We start from the raw sequence: 14478 nt of genomic DNA, 5'->3' as shown, positions 1-14478 counted from the left end.
AGCTGGGTGGTACAGTGGGGAGGACACTTACCCTGGAGTCAGGAGGACCTGAATTTAAATCTGGCCTCAAATTCTCACTAGCTGTGTGACTCTGGGCAAGTCACTTCACCCTGTTTGCCTCAGTTTCCTCATATATAAAATGAACTGGAGAAGGAAATGATAAACCACTCCAGCATCTTTGCCAGGAAAACCCCAAATGAGGTCACAAAGAGTTAGATATGACTGAAAAAAGATTGAACAAAGGATAAGGCACTTACTATCTGAGTGATAATATCGCTGCTGGGTCTGACCAGGCTTGCAGAAGATCAGGAAGAAGAAAGGGTTTGCCATTTCCAGAGGCAATCCCAGGATCACTGGGTCAGCAGAAGGGACCACTTTACTCACACAAATACATGGAGACAAGGCCGGTCAGAGTGAACTTATTCTCAAAATGCATATATCATTCTCTGGGCAACCTTAGCCCTTGAGTTTCCTCTTAGGGAAAATGAGCAGGGATTTTAAAGCTCTTTTTGAGTCCTGAACCCTTCAGGCAGTCTGAGGAATTCTGGGAACTGCTTCTCCTTTTTAGAACTATGTATTTAAAAGCATGATAAATAGTATTACAAAGAAAACTAATTGTTATTGAATATACACACATGTATATGTGTACATATAGTATATACACATGTATGTCTGCATGCTTATAACTACATATGCATATATCCCCCAAGGTCATGATAAGATGATCTAGAATTCTAAACTACTTTTCAATGATGATAGATAAAAAAATCTTCACTATAATTCACAGGACTTTGGAGACTAATCTGTACAGAGTAGGAAAGTGAGGCCCAGGGAAGGGAATGGACACCTAAATTCACACAAAAGACCCAAAATCTAGTGCTGGGAGGGACCTTCAAGGCCATGAAGGCCAGCAGATTTCAAAGGGTTCCCTAAAACCTTTTAGGGGGACTATGAGGCTGATGTTAATTACATAAAGATACCAAGATGCTATTCAATTCTCTTCTCTTTTCCAACTACATATCTATGTGAGGTTAGATTTTCTTCATTTACTTCAACCAAAAGAGTGTAGCACAAGAGAAGTGGATTGGAGCATCCTCTTGTTTTCTTGTAAGTCGAACATCAAAAGAGTTCAAAAATAAGCACAACAATGCCATGTTTCTCACTAAGTTTTTTGGAAAATGTAATTATCTTTCATAAAAATGTTACTTATGTTAACATTTAACTTATGTTAAAATAAGTTTATTATTATTATTTTAATGAATGATACGTATTAAAAAAGATCAATTTTCATTATTATCAGGGTAAATGTGAATAGATATATACCCAAATAAAGAAAACCTCTTTAAGTCCTCAATAATTGAGAAGCACTGATATAATCACCTTTCCTCCCCCCTTTTACAAAAGAAGAAACTGAGGGCAAAGTACCTTGGGAAAGGTTACACAAATCCTAAGAATTATGGCAGGATTGAACCAACTAGGCTGTGACTGTTTCTTCTCTCCTGAAATGAAACGGGCTGCCCCCAAAGCCTGTGACTGGCTGGGACTCCGGGACAACTATGGGATTTCTGTCTATTGTAAGCACCTATGCCTATTTTCATAAGCCCAAAGTCCCACAGAGATCAATTTCTTGATGTGCCAACAACCATTCCTCTTTTCCCTGGCTCATAATAATTATGCAAAATTATACCTTGTATTATTGACTTGTAATGAGTGGGCCTTATGTCCCATTTGGTCCCAATGTCACCTGGCTGCTGGGGTGGCTAACAGGCTTTTGCAGCTAGATCGAAGGCCAGGCCCTGCTTCCCTAAGGCCAACCCTCAATCTTTACCTCTGTCTGCCAACTGGGTTTCAGTCTCATGCCAGTGTTCTCTGTCAACATGGCAATGACTCAGTGGGATAAAACGCTAGAAACACTGGCCCAGAAGATGCCGCCCGAGGTATTTCCTAGCTCTAAGTATTCCGTGGGGATGAAGGAATGAGAGTTGATTGGGCACTGGAGTGGCCAGGGAAGACTTCTTAGGGGAGGGGCTTGGCTAAACCCTTGAGGAGGGTGAGGATTTGGAGAGGGGAGAGTGGGAACTTGTGCTACATGCGAAGCAATAAAAAGCACCAGAACATTATGGTGTATCATTTTGCGGGCTCAGAAAGCCCTGACCTCTCAGAATGTCAAAGCTAGAAGGGACGTCATATACTCCTTTTTTTCCTCCTGGCGGGGAGGTGGTGGATGACAGAGTGACGCACATACTGCCAGACAGGCCAAGGTTTACTCTACTTGGTTCTGAGGGAGACTTGAAGTGCATGTGGTGGAGGGAGACACACTGGCCTGACAACCTCCTCGTAAACCCCCTCCCCAATACGAATTGTCTATCTTCCTTCCCAGGACCACTCCAACCTAGTCCATCAAGTCCCTGGGCCATTTCACTAAGCCCCTGAAAACACTCACTTTATTGGTGATAACTCCCCTTCATTCTCAGTCTCCTTCCTTTCACTTCCCTAGAAAAAGGCACAGCCAAGGCACTTCTAGGCAGGCATTTGTATCTATTCCTTCTCTCCCTATCCCTGCCCCCTCTGACATATAGGGCCACTCCTGACTATCCAGGAGGGCTTCCTGTCTATCCAGGAGGGCTTCCTGACTATCCAGGAGGGGTTCCTGTCTATTTTTCTACCACCATTCTTTAGTAACTTTCCCTGTTTTGAGGGCTATGCTATCTTTACTTCTTTTCTTAACTTCCTTTTCTTCATCCTTATTTTTTACCACCTATTGGTCTCCAGGTCACTCTCCTAGCTTTTTCTTTTAAAAAATGGACATCTTATATTTTTACATCACCTTCATTTCAAATAAAGCTCCCTCCCTTCCAATATTCAGCAAGTCATTTTTTGTAGGAGTTAGGGAGAGGTCCTGGACTATAGGGAACTACTGGATGATGGTCTCCTGCCACCAATGCAGATTGACACTTTCTTTGTAACTTTCAGTTAAAGAGCTACCTGGGACATTGAGAGGTGAAGTGAGTTGTTTAGGGTCATACACTAGGATGCGTCAACAGAGGGGCTTTTAATTCAGATCTTCATGGCTCAGATGCCAGCTCTCTGTGTACTAGGTAAAGCTCCCTGCTACTACATATCTTGTAGGAAAGACTTTTACTCATGCATTTATCCATTTTTTTCATCCATCTATTTATTTATAGCAAAGAAAGAGGGGGAAAAAGCAGTTCATCATAATCAACTGATGTAGCAATAGTATCCGGCAGATTCTGCAATATTCTACAGCCATAGTCCTTCAATGCTACAAAGAGGTAAGGAGCGGGTTTGCATTTTCTTAGCCCTTATGTGGGACCACCATTGCATTCAGATTCATTTTGCTCCTTTCATTAACTTGGTTTGAGGCATTGTGGGGTTTTTCCCTAGTTCCACTAACTCAACTCTGCAAAAGTCTTCCAAGCTCAGCTTTGTCAAGGATGTGAGTGCTGGCCAGTTTCCCAGTCAGCCTTGGGTATTTTGAGATCCTTGTAGATATTCCCTGTGACAACCTCAATACCCTTGGTCTTCCTGTGGCTGGCAACTTTATTGTTCAGCCCACCCAAGGCCCCCAAAGGCCTGTCTTCTAGATCCAGGCTTCTTAAACCGTGGGTCATGATCTCGCATGGGGTTGCATAAGTGAATGCGGAGGTCCTGAAAAATTTGGCGACAGTAAAAGGTTTCTGAACACAATGCGCAAGAATTAATTTCAGATCAAATCCATAATATATCTGAGGTGTTTCTTCTGGCAGGGCTCGCCCGTGTTGCATCATGCAACTTCATGGCAGCCTTGGTACTGGACACACAACATGCACACTTTGCACTGTATGTGCACCAACGCTGTCAGAAACATCTTGGTTCAGATTTGAGGTGGGATCTCATAAAAATTTCTTGAGTGAAAAAATTTCCCATTGTGAGTGGGAAAAAGTTTCAGAAGCTCTGCTCTAGATCCTGCACCTCTGGGAACACGTCATCATTTGATTTCAGGGCTACTAAGGGGCCAAGGGAAAGTTGGAGGATGTTGATTTTATTTCCCGCACTCTGAATTCATGGCATGGCAGGGATCCAATCCAACTCTCCTGTCATCTCACATCTCTTTGCTACTGATTTCAAACGCTTCTTCTCTCTTCCCTCCACATGGAGAATAGATGACCTAGACTTGCACTTCACTGAAGAGATTGCGGCCATGTGCCATGAAGGCTTAGCTCCTTGACTTTGCAGACCTTGGCGTCACAAACTACAGGCAATGCTCACACAAGGTAAGATCTCCTTATTGCTAAGAATGGTTAACCCTTCGCTAGCTCATTCATTATTCTTTCATGTATCTTCAGTGTCTCACCCGGTCCTGGCTCCTTCCTCTCTGTCCATAAACATATTCTGGTCTGCTCCGTTCCCACTACGGCCCACGGCCCACATGCAGCACTTGAGGACATTTATCCCCTCACCCAGGGCTATGAAGTTTCTTTATTTAAAGGCCCACAAAACAAAGTTTTTGTTTTTACTATAGTCCAGCCCTCCAACAGTCTGAGGGACAGTGAACTGGCCCCCTATTTAAAAAGTTTGAGGACCCCTGGCATAGATGCTGCTGCCCAAATTCTCTTTCCTTCATCAGCCTCTGAGATGCCACAAAAATATTTACAGCCATTCTTCATCTCCTGGCCAGACTTCTCCTTTGGGTGTTCCCCTGACACTCTATCCCTTTGCAATCAATCACTCTCACTACTCTCCACTCTTCGACTCCCAAGTCCACATTGACTATTACTGAAGCTGCATACAGCTAGGATCTATTTTTAGTGTAAACAATGAGACAACTTCAAATGCATTCAAATTTGCACTATTTGGAGTTACAGTAATTATGTAAAATATGGTCATTAGTTCTAGCCCAATGGGAAATACGCTGTTGAAATTTGAATAATGCAACCACTCCAAGGGGGATTCGTAACTCAAACTAATCAAGAACCTAATTGTAGACAGTCTCTCCCGGGAGCTCATCTCCAATGGCTAATAAGGCATCTCCCTGGTATGGCCCCAACCAAGCAGTTTTTCTTTCCCCCTAAATCTGACTTCATTCTTTCCGGTAGTGGCCCCACTTTGGGGACCATATTGATAACCTGTAGGTTAGCTTGAACTCTCTCTTTTCTCTCCCATCCTGTTAGCAAGTCCTGTGAATACTATGTTGGACAATCTCCCATTTCCTCTTCCTATTGCTATTCCAGAAGAAATCTTTATAGTTACCCACCTGGACTGTTGTAAAAGTTTATAACGAGTCTTCCTGCTTTCATTTTCCACCCTCCAAACCATCCTTGATATCTATTTCAGAATAATCTTTCTCATGAATAGATATGGTTGTATTTATTGCACAGTTCAAAAAATCGGTCCCCTCCTGTCTACGCAGTAAAGTTTCAACTTCCCTCCCTATTACTTAAGGCTCTTAACAGACACCACCCTGTCTTTATCATCTTGTATCATGATTTTTCTCTTCATTCAATTAATAGTAAATCCAGACTGAACAATTCTGAGCTTCCCAGTCACTGCTCTCCCAACTCAGTGTCTTTGGACGGACTCTTTTCTAAGACCAGAAGGCCTTTCTGCCCTACCTTGATGCTGATTTCCCACCCATCCTTAAAAGTCTAACTCCAAGACCACTTCCTCCAGGAATTTTTCTTTGCCAGCCCTGGTCATCACCGGGCGCCTCAGACATACACAGTGTGTTTTGTTCTGTCTTCCTAATGTGTTTCATGTAATATATTAGATTATGCTTAATTATGATGAAGGAAACTACTACTGTCACTGCTGCTACTAATTAGACCACAGACTCCGTGAAGGACAGGGGCCACGTCTTATTTAAACTTTTCATTTTGCCAAGTACATAGCCATATCCCATATGATTCTGTGAATGCCCATCCTTTGCAAAGTATGATATTTGGTGGCATCTGGGATCACAATGGAGTCTGCCCTTGCCCGCTCCAAGGCATCATAAAGAAGTATTTGGGGTCAGAAGACCCAGATTTGCCCTCCTCTGAGTGATCTTGAAGAAGCGACTTCTCTACTCTCAACCTCAGTTTCCTTATCTGTAAAATTAAGGGGTTGAGCCAAGATCCTTTGCCTGCTCTGAATAATAACAGCTGACACTTTATATGTATGAAGGGATTTCACATTTAATGACCTTATACTATTTATCAATTTCACAGACACAGACAATGCCGGGTTAAATGACTGACTCAGTCATACAGCTAATAAGTATTGGAGGTAGGATTCAAATCTAACAATTTCTGAGTTCCAATCCCCTGGTCACCAACTGGGCTTCCCTGCCCCACCTGGAAACGGTCAAGGCCATTGCTCACCTGAATGATCTGGGCTGCTGTCTCTGGTGTCCCCTGTCTCAGGTCCTGCCCGTTGATGGAGAGCACTTTGTCATTTTGGCTCAGCTTCCCATTCTTGGCTGCCAGGCCACCATCCAGCAGGTCGAGAATGAAGATCCCGGCCTCGTCAGCCTTCCGGATCAATTTGATACCCAGGGGCTGTAGCCGGTCCCTCTTCGTCAAGGTGACATGCACGATTTCCCCAGCCCTGCTGGGAATCGGGTTGTCATCTTGCTGAGTTCTGTTCAAGAAGCCCTTCTCTTGCAAGATCACCAGCTGTAGCACAGGCCCTGAGTAGCGAAGCAGGGAGATTGCTTGGGAGTGGGTGACATTGCTGACGTTGATCCCGTTGACCTAGGAGGAAGGACAATTTGCCGGGAGCCCCATCAGACTCCCTGACTTTGTGTAAGACGTTCATCTCCCCAGTCAAAGCCTGCTGCTTCCTGGGCAGAGCAAGAGCAAGCCCAGTAGATTGAGAAGCACAAGGAGATGACTCAAGCTTTAATGTTGCACACATGGCCAAATCCCATCCATTCTTCCCCCACTGCATTTCTCCCCTCTGCCCCTTCCTCTTCAATACACTGGACATGTTTATACAATGGACTTTATTGATGGAAGATTCCATCAATAGCTTTTACAATTTTTAGTTTTTACAAGCTTTTATTTCTTTATTTATTTGTTTAGTCATTCAATCATTCAGCTATTTATTTACCTATTCATTTTTATTCATTCATCTCTCTCTTTATTTCTTTTAACAAGCATTTCTCTTCCTTTCTCTTTCCCCTAATGGGAAGGGCGGGGGGGAAGAAAAAAAGAAAGTTTGTAATACCATAGATGCAGTCCAGTAAAACAAATTCCCACATTTTTTATGGGCCTTTCTCCCTTCAGTCTCTCCCCTCTCCACTCCAATTTTTCTAAGGCACAAGTAGGTCTGACTTCTGTTCAAAACCCTCAATGGCCCCTTATTGCCCATAGGAAAAAAAACAAAAACAAAAACAAGGCCAACTATTATCTGGCTCCATTGTGCCTTTCAAGACTTTTCTCACATTTGCATGAGAATTCTTATCCTACACTCTCCCACCTCTGTGCCTTTGCCCAGACTGGACTCTACACCCTGCCTTTACCATTATTGAATTTTTCCTTTCTTTAGGGTTCAGTTTATGTATTGTTTCTTCCATGAATCCTTTCCCAAATTCTTACCCCTGGGGTAGCTAAATGGTGCAATGGTTAGAGCACTGGCCTTGGAGTCAGGAGGACCTGGGTTCAAATCCAGCCTCAGATACTTAATACTTCCTAACTGTGTGACCCTAGGCAAGTCACTTAACCCCAATGGAAAGAAAAACCACCAACCACCACCAAATCCTTACCCCCAACCCAGTAAAACTGTGAAACCACCTGCACCTCCTTAACTCTCTCCTTGCACTTTGGGATTTCCACACAACCCTATTAGAATGTAAGCCATGTGAGGGCTGGGATCATGCCCAGTTTCTTCTGTATCTTTAGCACCTGATTTCAACTTAGATGGGTTACCTTGTCCAAACTAAGCTTCAGTTTGCACTTATGTAAAATGCAGCCAATAACCCTCCTACTCTTGGGTTCCCAGGCCTGGGAGGAGTGTGAGTGATATAGCTGCATGTACTCTCCAAAGGAGATTATTGTTACTGCTGTTATTATTGTTGATTGGGGAGGGAAGCATGAAGCAGGCCAGCATGGACCAAGATGGAGGATGCTCACCCACCTCTAGCACATGATCTCCAGGGGTCACTTTTCCATCCATGCCCAAGGGGGTGTCCTGGTGGACTTCCTGCACGATAATGTTGCCTAGGGGAGTATCCTTGCCCCCAACGATCCTCATCCCAAGCTCTTTGTCAGGATTATCCCGGGAAATGTTCACAATGACAGTTTCAGCCACAAGACTGTTGCTGCGAGTCAGGTCTGATGGGGAGAGTGGGGACAAGAGAAAGGTGACTCAGGGTACTGTCTTCACCCAGGCCTCCGTCATAATTTGCCTAAACTATTCAAAGATGGTCCTAACGGGACTTCCCATCTCACTCTCTTCCTCTCTGGTTGCTTGACATTGGTTGATTAGGAAAAGGTCAGTGGTTTGACCCACAGTTACGAGGGCAAGTAAAGTGTACTCTCTAGAGGTAGTATACAGGATACAGCACTGGGCCTGGAGCTATCATGGCCCAAGTTCAGATTCTGCCTTGATTATTTATTAGCCATGTGATCCTGGGCAAGTCACTTAATTAGCCTCTGCTTCCTCAAGTGTAAAATGGGATCTTAATATCACCTGCCTCACAGATTTATAGTGAAGATCAAATGGGATAATATTGGTAAAGCCTTTAGTAGTGTTTGGCACACAGTAGGTGCTTAATAGGTGCTTCTTTCCTCCTTGTCTCTCCTCCTGCTCTTGGGAAGTGAGCCAAAATACCTTTCTTGTACTCTGTGATCTCATGGGCTAGTACCCAAGTCAGGCCTCTAGATTACAAAGGGTAGGAGCTGGATGCTGGACAGAAACCCCACGAGAAGGTAGGTATCCATGCAGGAGACCTGGCAGCCTGGGTCCCAAGCTTCATATTGATGAGCACTGATAAACCTTCCTTCAGGTTCTCCATGTTAGAGAAGACAGGGCTGTTGCCTCCCTAAGATGCTCTTGCTGCCAAGGGTAAACTGAGGCTTGGAGCAGCAACGTGGAATTAAGGCCCTCAGAATCCAACATATGATCTGCCTAGGGTAAGCTACCCCCTCCCTAGTCATGGTAGCTAGGCCTCTCTTAATGTAGCGGGAGATCATATTTGTTTCAGGAATGCTGGGTCATGTTTTTGATTCCTATTGAGCTTGTGATTGGTTCACTAAGACCCCTAGGCTTTTCCACAATCCCCTTGCCAAAGCCCGTACCCGATGTGGAAAGACTCAGGATGGAATCCTCATCTGTCTCTTCAAAGGCTGGGTTCACCAAGCCAGGCTCTGGACTGGTCCAAGGCACCATGGGAGCGACAGAAGAATACTCAGACTCCATCGATAAGATGGCATCAATGTCAAAGAAATTCTCCCCACAAGGGCTGCTTGCTTCCGGCTCTGGGGGCACCTCTTGGGTTTTTTGGTCCTGCTGACATTTCTCCTTCATGATTTTGACTTGGTATTTCCTCAAGCCAGGGCACCTGGGGCAGAAAGTGAGAGGGCCAGGTCACAAAGTGTAGGAGGAAATAAGGACGGAAGAAGACCCGTTGTGACCTATTAGGTCGCATATCAGGAAGGGATGAAAAGGCACATCTGGAAAGGTTGGCGTGGTGGGAGTAAGCAAAATTGGATTTTCAGTGTTCTCTCAAAGTTTTGCTTTTGGTAATAAATTGAGCCTCAGGGGAAGATACAAAAGAACATTAAGAGCTGAAAACAGAAACCCATGTCTACGGCCAGAATCCTTTCATGTTATGAAAGCCCAAGATGAGAAAGGGAAGAGAGCTGGAGGAGGGAGGCAGAGGAAAGATCAAAGGCATTGGTTTTGCTTTTTCTCTGGAATTGGGGGAAATAGGTACTTCAAACCACTCCCAAGCCCTAATTCAATAGAAACCATAATTTGGAAAGGTACCTTCCTATGATGTTAGTCACTCCTGGTCCATGACTCATCCCTTCAAAGACTCAGAAGTTCAACTTCTCTCAACAACCTGAAAGTAAGGGTAGCTGGGACTTGGACTTACTTCTCCCCTGGTCACCCGGATAGATGCCGGGTTCATCTATTCAATTCAACAAACACCTATTAAACTTCTACCAAATTCGCGGATCTACAGGGCTAGACACTACCTGCCAAATCGTTTCATTGTACTCAGGGTTCTCTGTGATTGCTTTATCTGGTCAGTTAAAATAAGCATTTATGAAGCACCCACCACGTGGCTCATGCTAAGCTCTGGAATATAAAGAAAGGCAAGGGCAGATCCTGCCCTCAAAGAGCCAACGTGCCAACAAATCTACACAAAGCAAGTTATATCCTGGGTGGCAGGATAACTAGGAAATAATTAACCAAGGGAATTCTCTAGCATGAAGAGGAATTGAGAAAAGCTTCCTGGACAAAGTGGGATGTCCTTCCATTTGTAATTCCAGAGAAAGTGAGGCAAGGCACAGATTGGTTTTTAATCTATTAATTGGGTGGGTTTAGGCTAGCCACCTGGGATGGGACTCCCAGCCAAAAATCATTCTGGCCCTGGGGGATTAAAGTAGAGACTTTGTATAGGTTTTTTTTTTTAAGCTAAACAGAATATACAATTTTGTAGGGGAACAAAGGCAGATGAGGGGGGTGAAGACACTGGGGGGATGGACAAGCCATAATTCCAGGAGAGGACCCTAACTTAGTCCTAAAAGGATAAGGGTCAAGATAAAAAGGTCCAAGGCAGGAGACAGGGAGGCCAGGGACAATACTCAAAAGGAGGGAGAATTAGCCCAGCAAGGAGTGAGATAAGGCACCTGGAGTTTTCTGACTCAATGGTATTTCAAAACTTCTTTTCTCACTCAATTCTCCCAGTCCTAATGGCAAGGAAAAAGGGAGGGGCTGTAATAATTTTATTCAGGGCATGACACTTTCACTTTGAACTCTGGCCAAAACGAATGATTTTCTGCTGCCCAGATGTGTAGTCTGCTACCTCAGTGTCTTTGACCAGGCTGTTAACTTCCTCTGGAAGGCCCGCCCTCTTTCCCACCAGCCCAATTCTTACTCATCTTTATACCACAATTCAAATAGCCTCTCCTTGAGGAACTCATAGCCTATCTCCTGGGTTTGGAGATAGGTGCCAACTTTTCCTCTCAGACTCTACATGGTCTATCCCTGCTCCCACCTCTTACCTTTCCAGGTACCTGCTCCATATTATTTGGTCTGAGAGTGACCTGTGTTGGTATTGTTGAGGGGTGAGACACTCTGGGGGGGGGGTCCTCGGCTTGTTTAGCAAAAGAATTCTCAGTCCTAAGTCCCCAAGTAAGATTTGGCAAAAAGGGGTTATTTTCCCTCAGCAGTTCTCAGTGGGCTCCTGATTAGAAGGTAGCAGAGATTTGGGATAAGGAGTTCAATTTTATTTAGCTTTTTGTGGAGGGAGGCTAGGGATGCTCTCCAGATGAATTAAGGGAGTAATTTTCAGGTGGTGATTATTCCGAAGGCCAGGATCTCCAAATGAATTGAAAGTGAGGATTATTTTAGGAGTTTCCCAAGGACAAGTTAAAGGGTAGGGAGGGATTGTCGGGAGATTCAAGGTTCCCTGACCCAGGGCCTCCCACAAAGATCAGGGGACTACAGAGTCTTTTTACAGCATTATCTCCCTGTTTGGCTATAGATGTCTGGGTGGAGCATCTGGATCTCCTTCACTGCCCGGTATGGAGCCTTTCAATGGTGGTGGTATTTTTCATGTGTGCATTTGTTTGCGATGGCCACTTCCCATATGCCTCTTTAGGCACTGACCTCTGCTTTGGGTAGCTGGGCCCTCAAGTATTCCTAAGGGGGTCAGAGAGTACCATTTTCCTGTCCAGTTCTTTTCAGGGATAATAGGAAAAGTTATCTCATGACTAACTTTGAACTTCATCTCTAAATGAGTCAAGGGGATTGCTGATGTCATGTTCACAGCTACCCAAACTGGCTCAGGAGCTGAATGTACAAGCAGTTCTCTACCCAGCTTCCCAAGGGGCCCATCCTGATTTCTGGTTCCTCGGGGGCAATGTGAGCAGCTGGGAGCCCAGTCACTTCTTACAATAACAAATGCTTCAGATGTGCCTGGAAAAATAAACCCACCATTCCCCCGGGACAAGCAGAGCTACTGAGGACAAAATGACCTCAGTCTTTCCATCAGCTAAAGGAAGAAGAGAGGTAGGGCTGGCAAAGAATACAGCATCTACCATGGGGTGGAAGAAGAGAGTGCAAAGTTAGTGTTCAGCTCTAATAAGCCAAGTTTGGTGAAGTAGAAGTGTCCTGGATCTGGGGTTAGAACATATGGGTTCGAGCTGAAATTCAATGAAAATAATACTTCCTTCAAAGGGTTGTTGTGATGAAAGGCCTTGGAAAATTTTAGATTGTTAAAGAAATGGGAGCTCAGATGATGACGATGATGATTATTATTATAGTTGAATCAACAAGAAATAATTGGCTACTGTGTGCCAGGCTCTGTGCTAAATTTGGGGAAAGAATGAAAGGGAAAAGACAATCCCTGTTCTTGAGAAGCTTACAATCTAATGGAGGAGAAAACATGCTTTGTACTTTCAACAAAATAGAGATGGAATAAATTTGAGCTAATAAACCAAGGGAGAGCACTTAAATTGACGCAAACAAGAAAAACCTTCTTACAGAGGTGATTTTTTTCCCCTCTTTTCAGTTATTTTATTTTTAATTTATGCAATAAAACAAGCATTTCCATAACAGTATAATTTTTTTTAAATGGTTGCACAGGAAACTGCAAATCCATTACATCCAACTTGCTAATTCCTTCCAAATATACAACAAATGTAAAATCTAGTTGGTTTTTGTAACTTCCTGGGCTTTTTTCTGAAAAGAATAAAAAATCCTTTATTTAAATTGTAAAAATATCCAAAATCATTATGTAAACTTATTTTTTTCTTCCCACCCTAGGGATGGCTACCATTACATGCAACTATATCTATATGTATACATACATATATATGTATAAATATATGCACATATATATGTTATATATTATATATAATTTATTATATATGTGTAAAATTATTCCACCTATACTTCTATTTATCAGTTCTTTCTCTGGATACATATTTCTTCAAAGGGCTTTTACAAGTTAATTTCAGTATTTATAATCATCACCTATAAATTCTCATAATTTATAATGGGTGGGATTTTAGCTGGGACTTGAAGGAAGCCAGAAGAATGGGAGGTCTAGGTAAGGAGAAACTTGTAGGCATGGCAAAGAGCCAGTGAAATGGTACAAAAACTGAGAGATGGGTGTCATTTCTAAAGAGCTGCAAGGAGGTGACAGAGAGCCACCAAAATTTATTGAATAGGAGAAGGACACTTGAGGAAGGTCAGTTTGCTAGCTGAATAGAGGACTGAAGCAGAGAAATTAAGTAGCAGCTACTGCAATCCTCAAGGTGTGAGAATTGAAGGCCTGTCCGAGGTTGGGGGCAGTGTCGCAGGAAAGAAGGGTGAGTATCTGGGAAACATTATGAAGGTTAAAATGACAGGATTTGGCAACTGATTGGATATAGAGGGGTGAGAATAAGAGTTCAGGATACTCCCTAGGTTGTGAGCCTAGGGGAACTGGGAGGATGGTGATGCCCTTAACAATAAAAAGGAAGTTATGGAGAAGAGAGACTTTAAGGAGAAAGACTGAGTTTATTTGGAAATGTTGAACTTAAGATGTCTATGAAACATCCAGTTTGAGATGCTCAGAAGGCCATAGGAGATACAAGACTGAAGGTCAGGAAAGAGAGGAGGGCTAGACAAAGAAGTCTGAGAATTATCTATAGAAAGATAATGGGAGATTCATGGGAGTTGCTAAGATCACCAAGTCAAACGATATACATCGTCTGAATCTTGGATCTTGGATGAAGAGCCAGCCAAGGAGGAGAAGGAGTGGTCAGGCAGGCAGAAGGAAAGGAAGAAAAAAGCAGCACATAAAGTTGGAGAGAAGAAAGTACCAAAGAGATAAGGGTGATTTGATGGTGTCAAAGCCTGCAAGGAGATCAAGAAGAATGAAAATGGAGAAAAGACCATTAGATCTGGCAAAAGATCATCAGAAACTTTGGCAACAGCTGTTTTGTCTGAACGATGAGGTCAGAAGCCAAACTCCATAGAGTTAAGAAGAGAGTCATACAAAGGTAAATGAAGGCATAAACTATAGACAGTCTTCTCAAAGAGTGTAAACCCAAAAGGGAGGAGAGATAAAGACAATACTTAGCAGGTTGGATGAATCAAGAGAGGATGAGAGAAACACAGACATGTCTGTAGGCAGTATGGAAGCAGCCAATAGTCAGGGAGAGTTTGAAGATCAGTAAGAGATCTGATGTTTGAGGCACAGTTTGCTGGACAAGTTGGGGTAGAAGCATTTGTACACAAAGAAGTTTTTGCCTTGGGAAGGAGGAAAGTCATCTCTTT

General features: G+C 43.4%; 1 protein-coding gene across 2 annotated transcripts in view; it reads right to left on the bottom strand.

Moving 5' to 3' along the window:
* The window catches only part of LOC100934304 (ligand of Numb protein X 2), a 111859-nt gene that overhangs the window by 16371 nt on the left and 81010 nt on the right, over window positions 1-14478 (bottom strand). For both annotated transcript variants that reach the window (XM_031945011.1, XM_031945010.1), the window contains exons 3-5: window positions 9279-9541; window positions 8116-8312; window positions 6360-6731 (exon numbers count right to left, since the gene is read on the bottom strand). In XM_031945011.1, coding sequence (XP_031800871.1) covers window positions 6360-6731; window positions 8116-8312; window positions 9279-9541 — 832 coding nt within the window. The remainder of the gene's footprint in view (window positions 1-6359; window positions 6732-8115; window positions 8313-9278; window positions 9542-14478) is intronic.

This window comes from Sarcophilus harrisii, chromosome X (genome assembly GCF_902635505.1).
Source record: "Sarcophilus harrisii chromosome X, mSarHar1.11, whole genome shotgun sequence".
NCBI classification, from domain to species: Eukaryota; Metazoa; Chordata; class Mammalia; order Dasyuromorphia; family Dasyuridae; genus Sarcophilus; species Sarcophilus harrisii.
The sequence above is the reverse complement of the archived record's forward strand: the minus strand, read 5'-3'. Positions and strand labels throughout refer to the sequence as shown.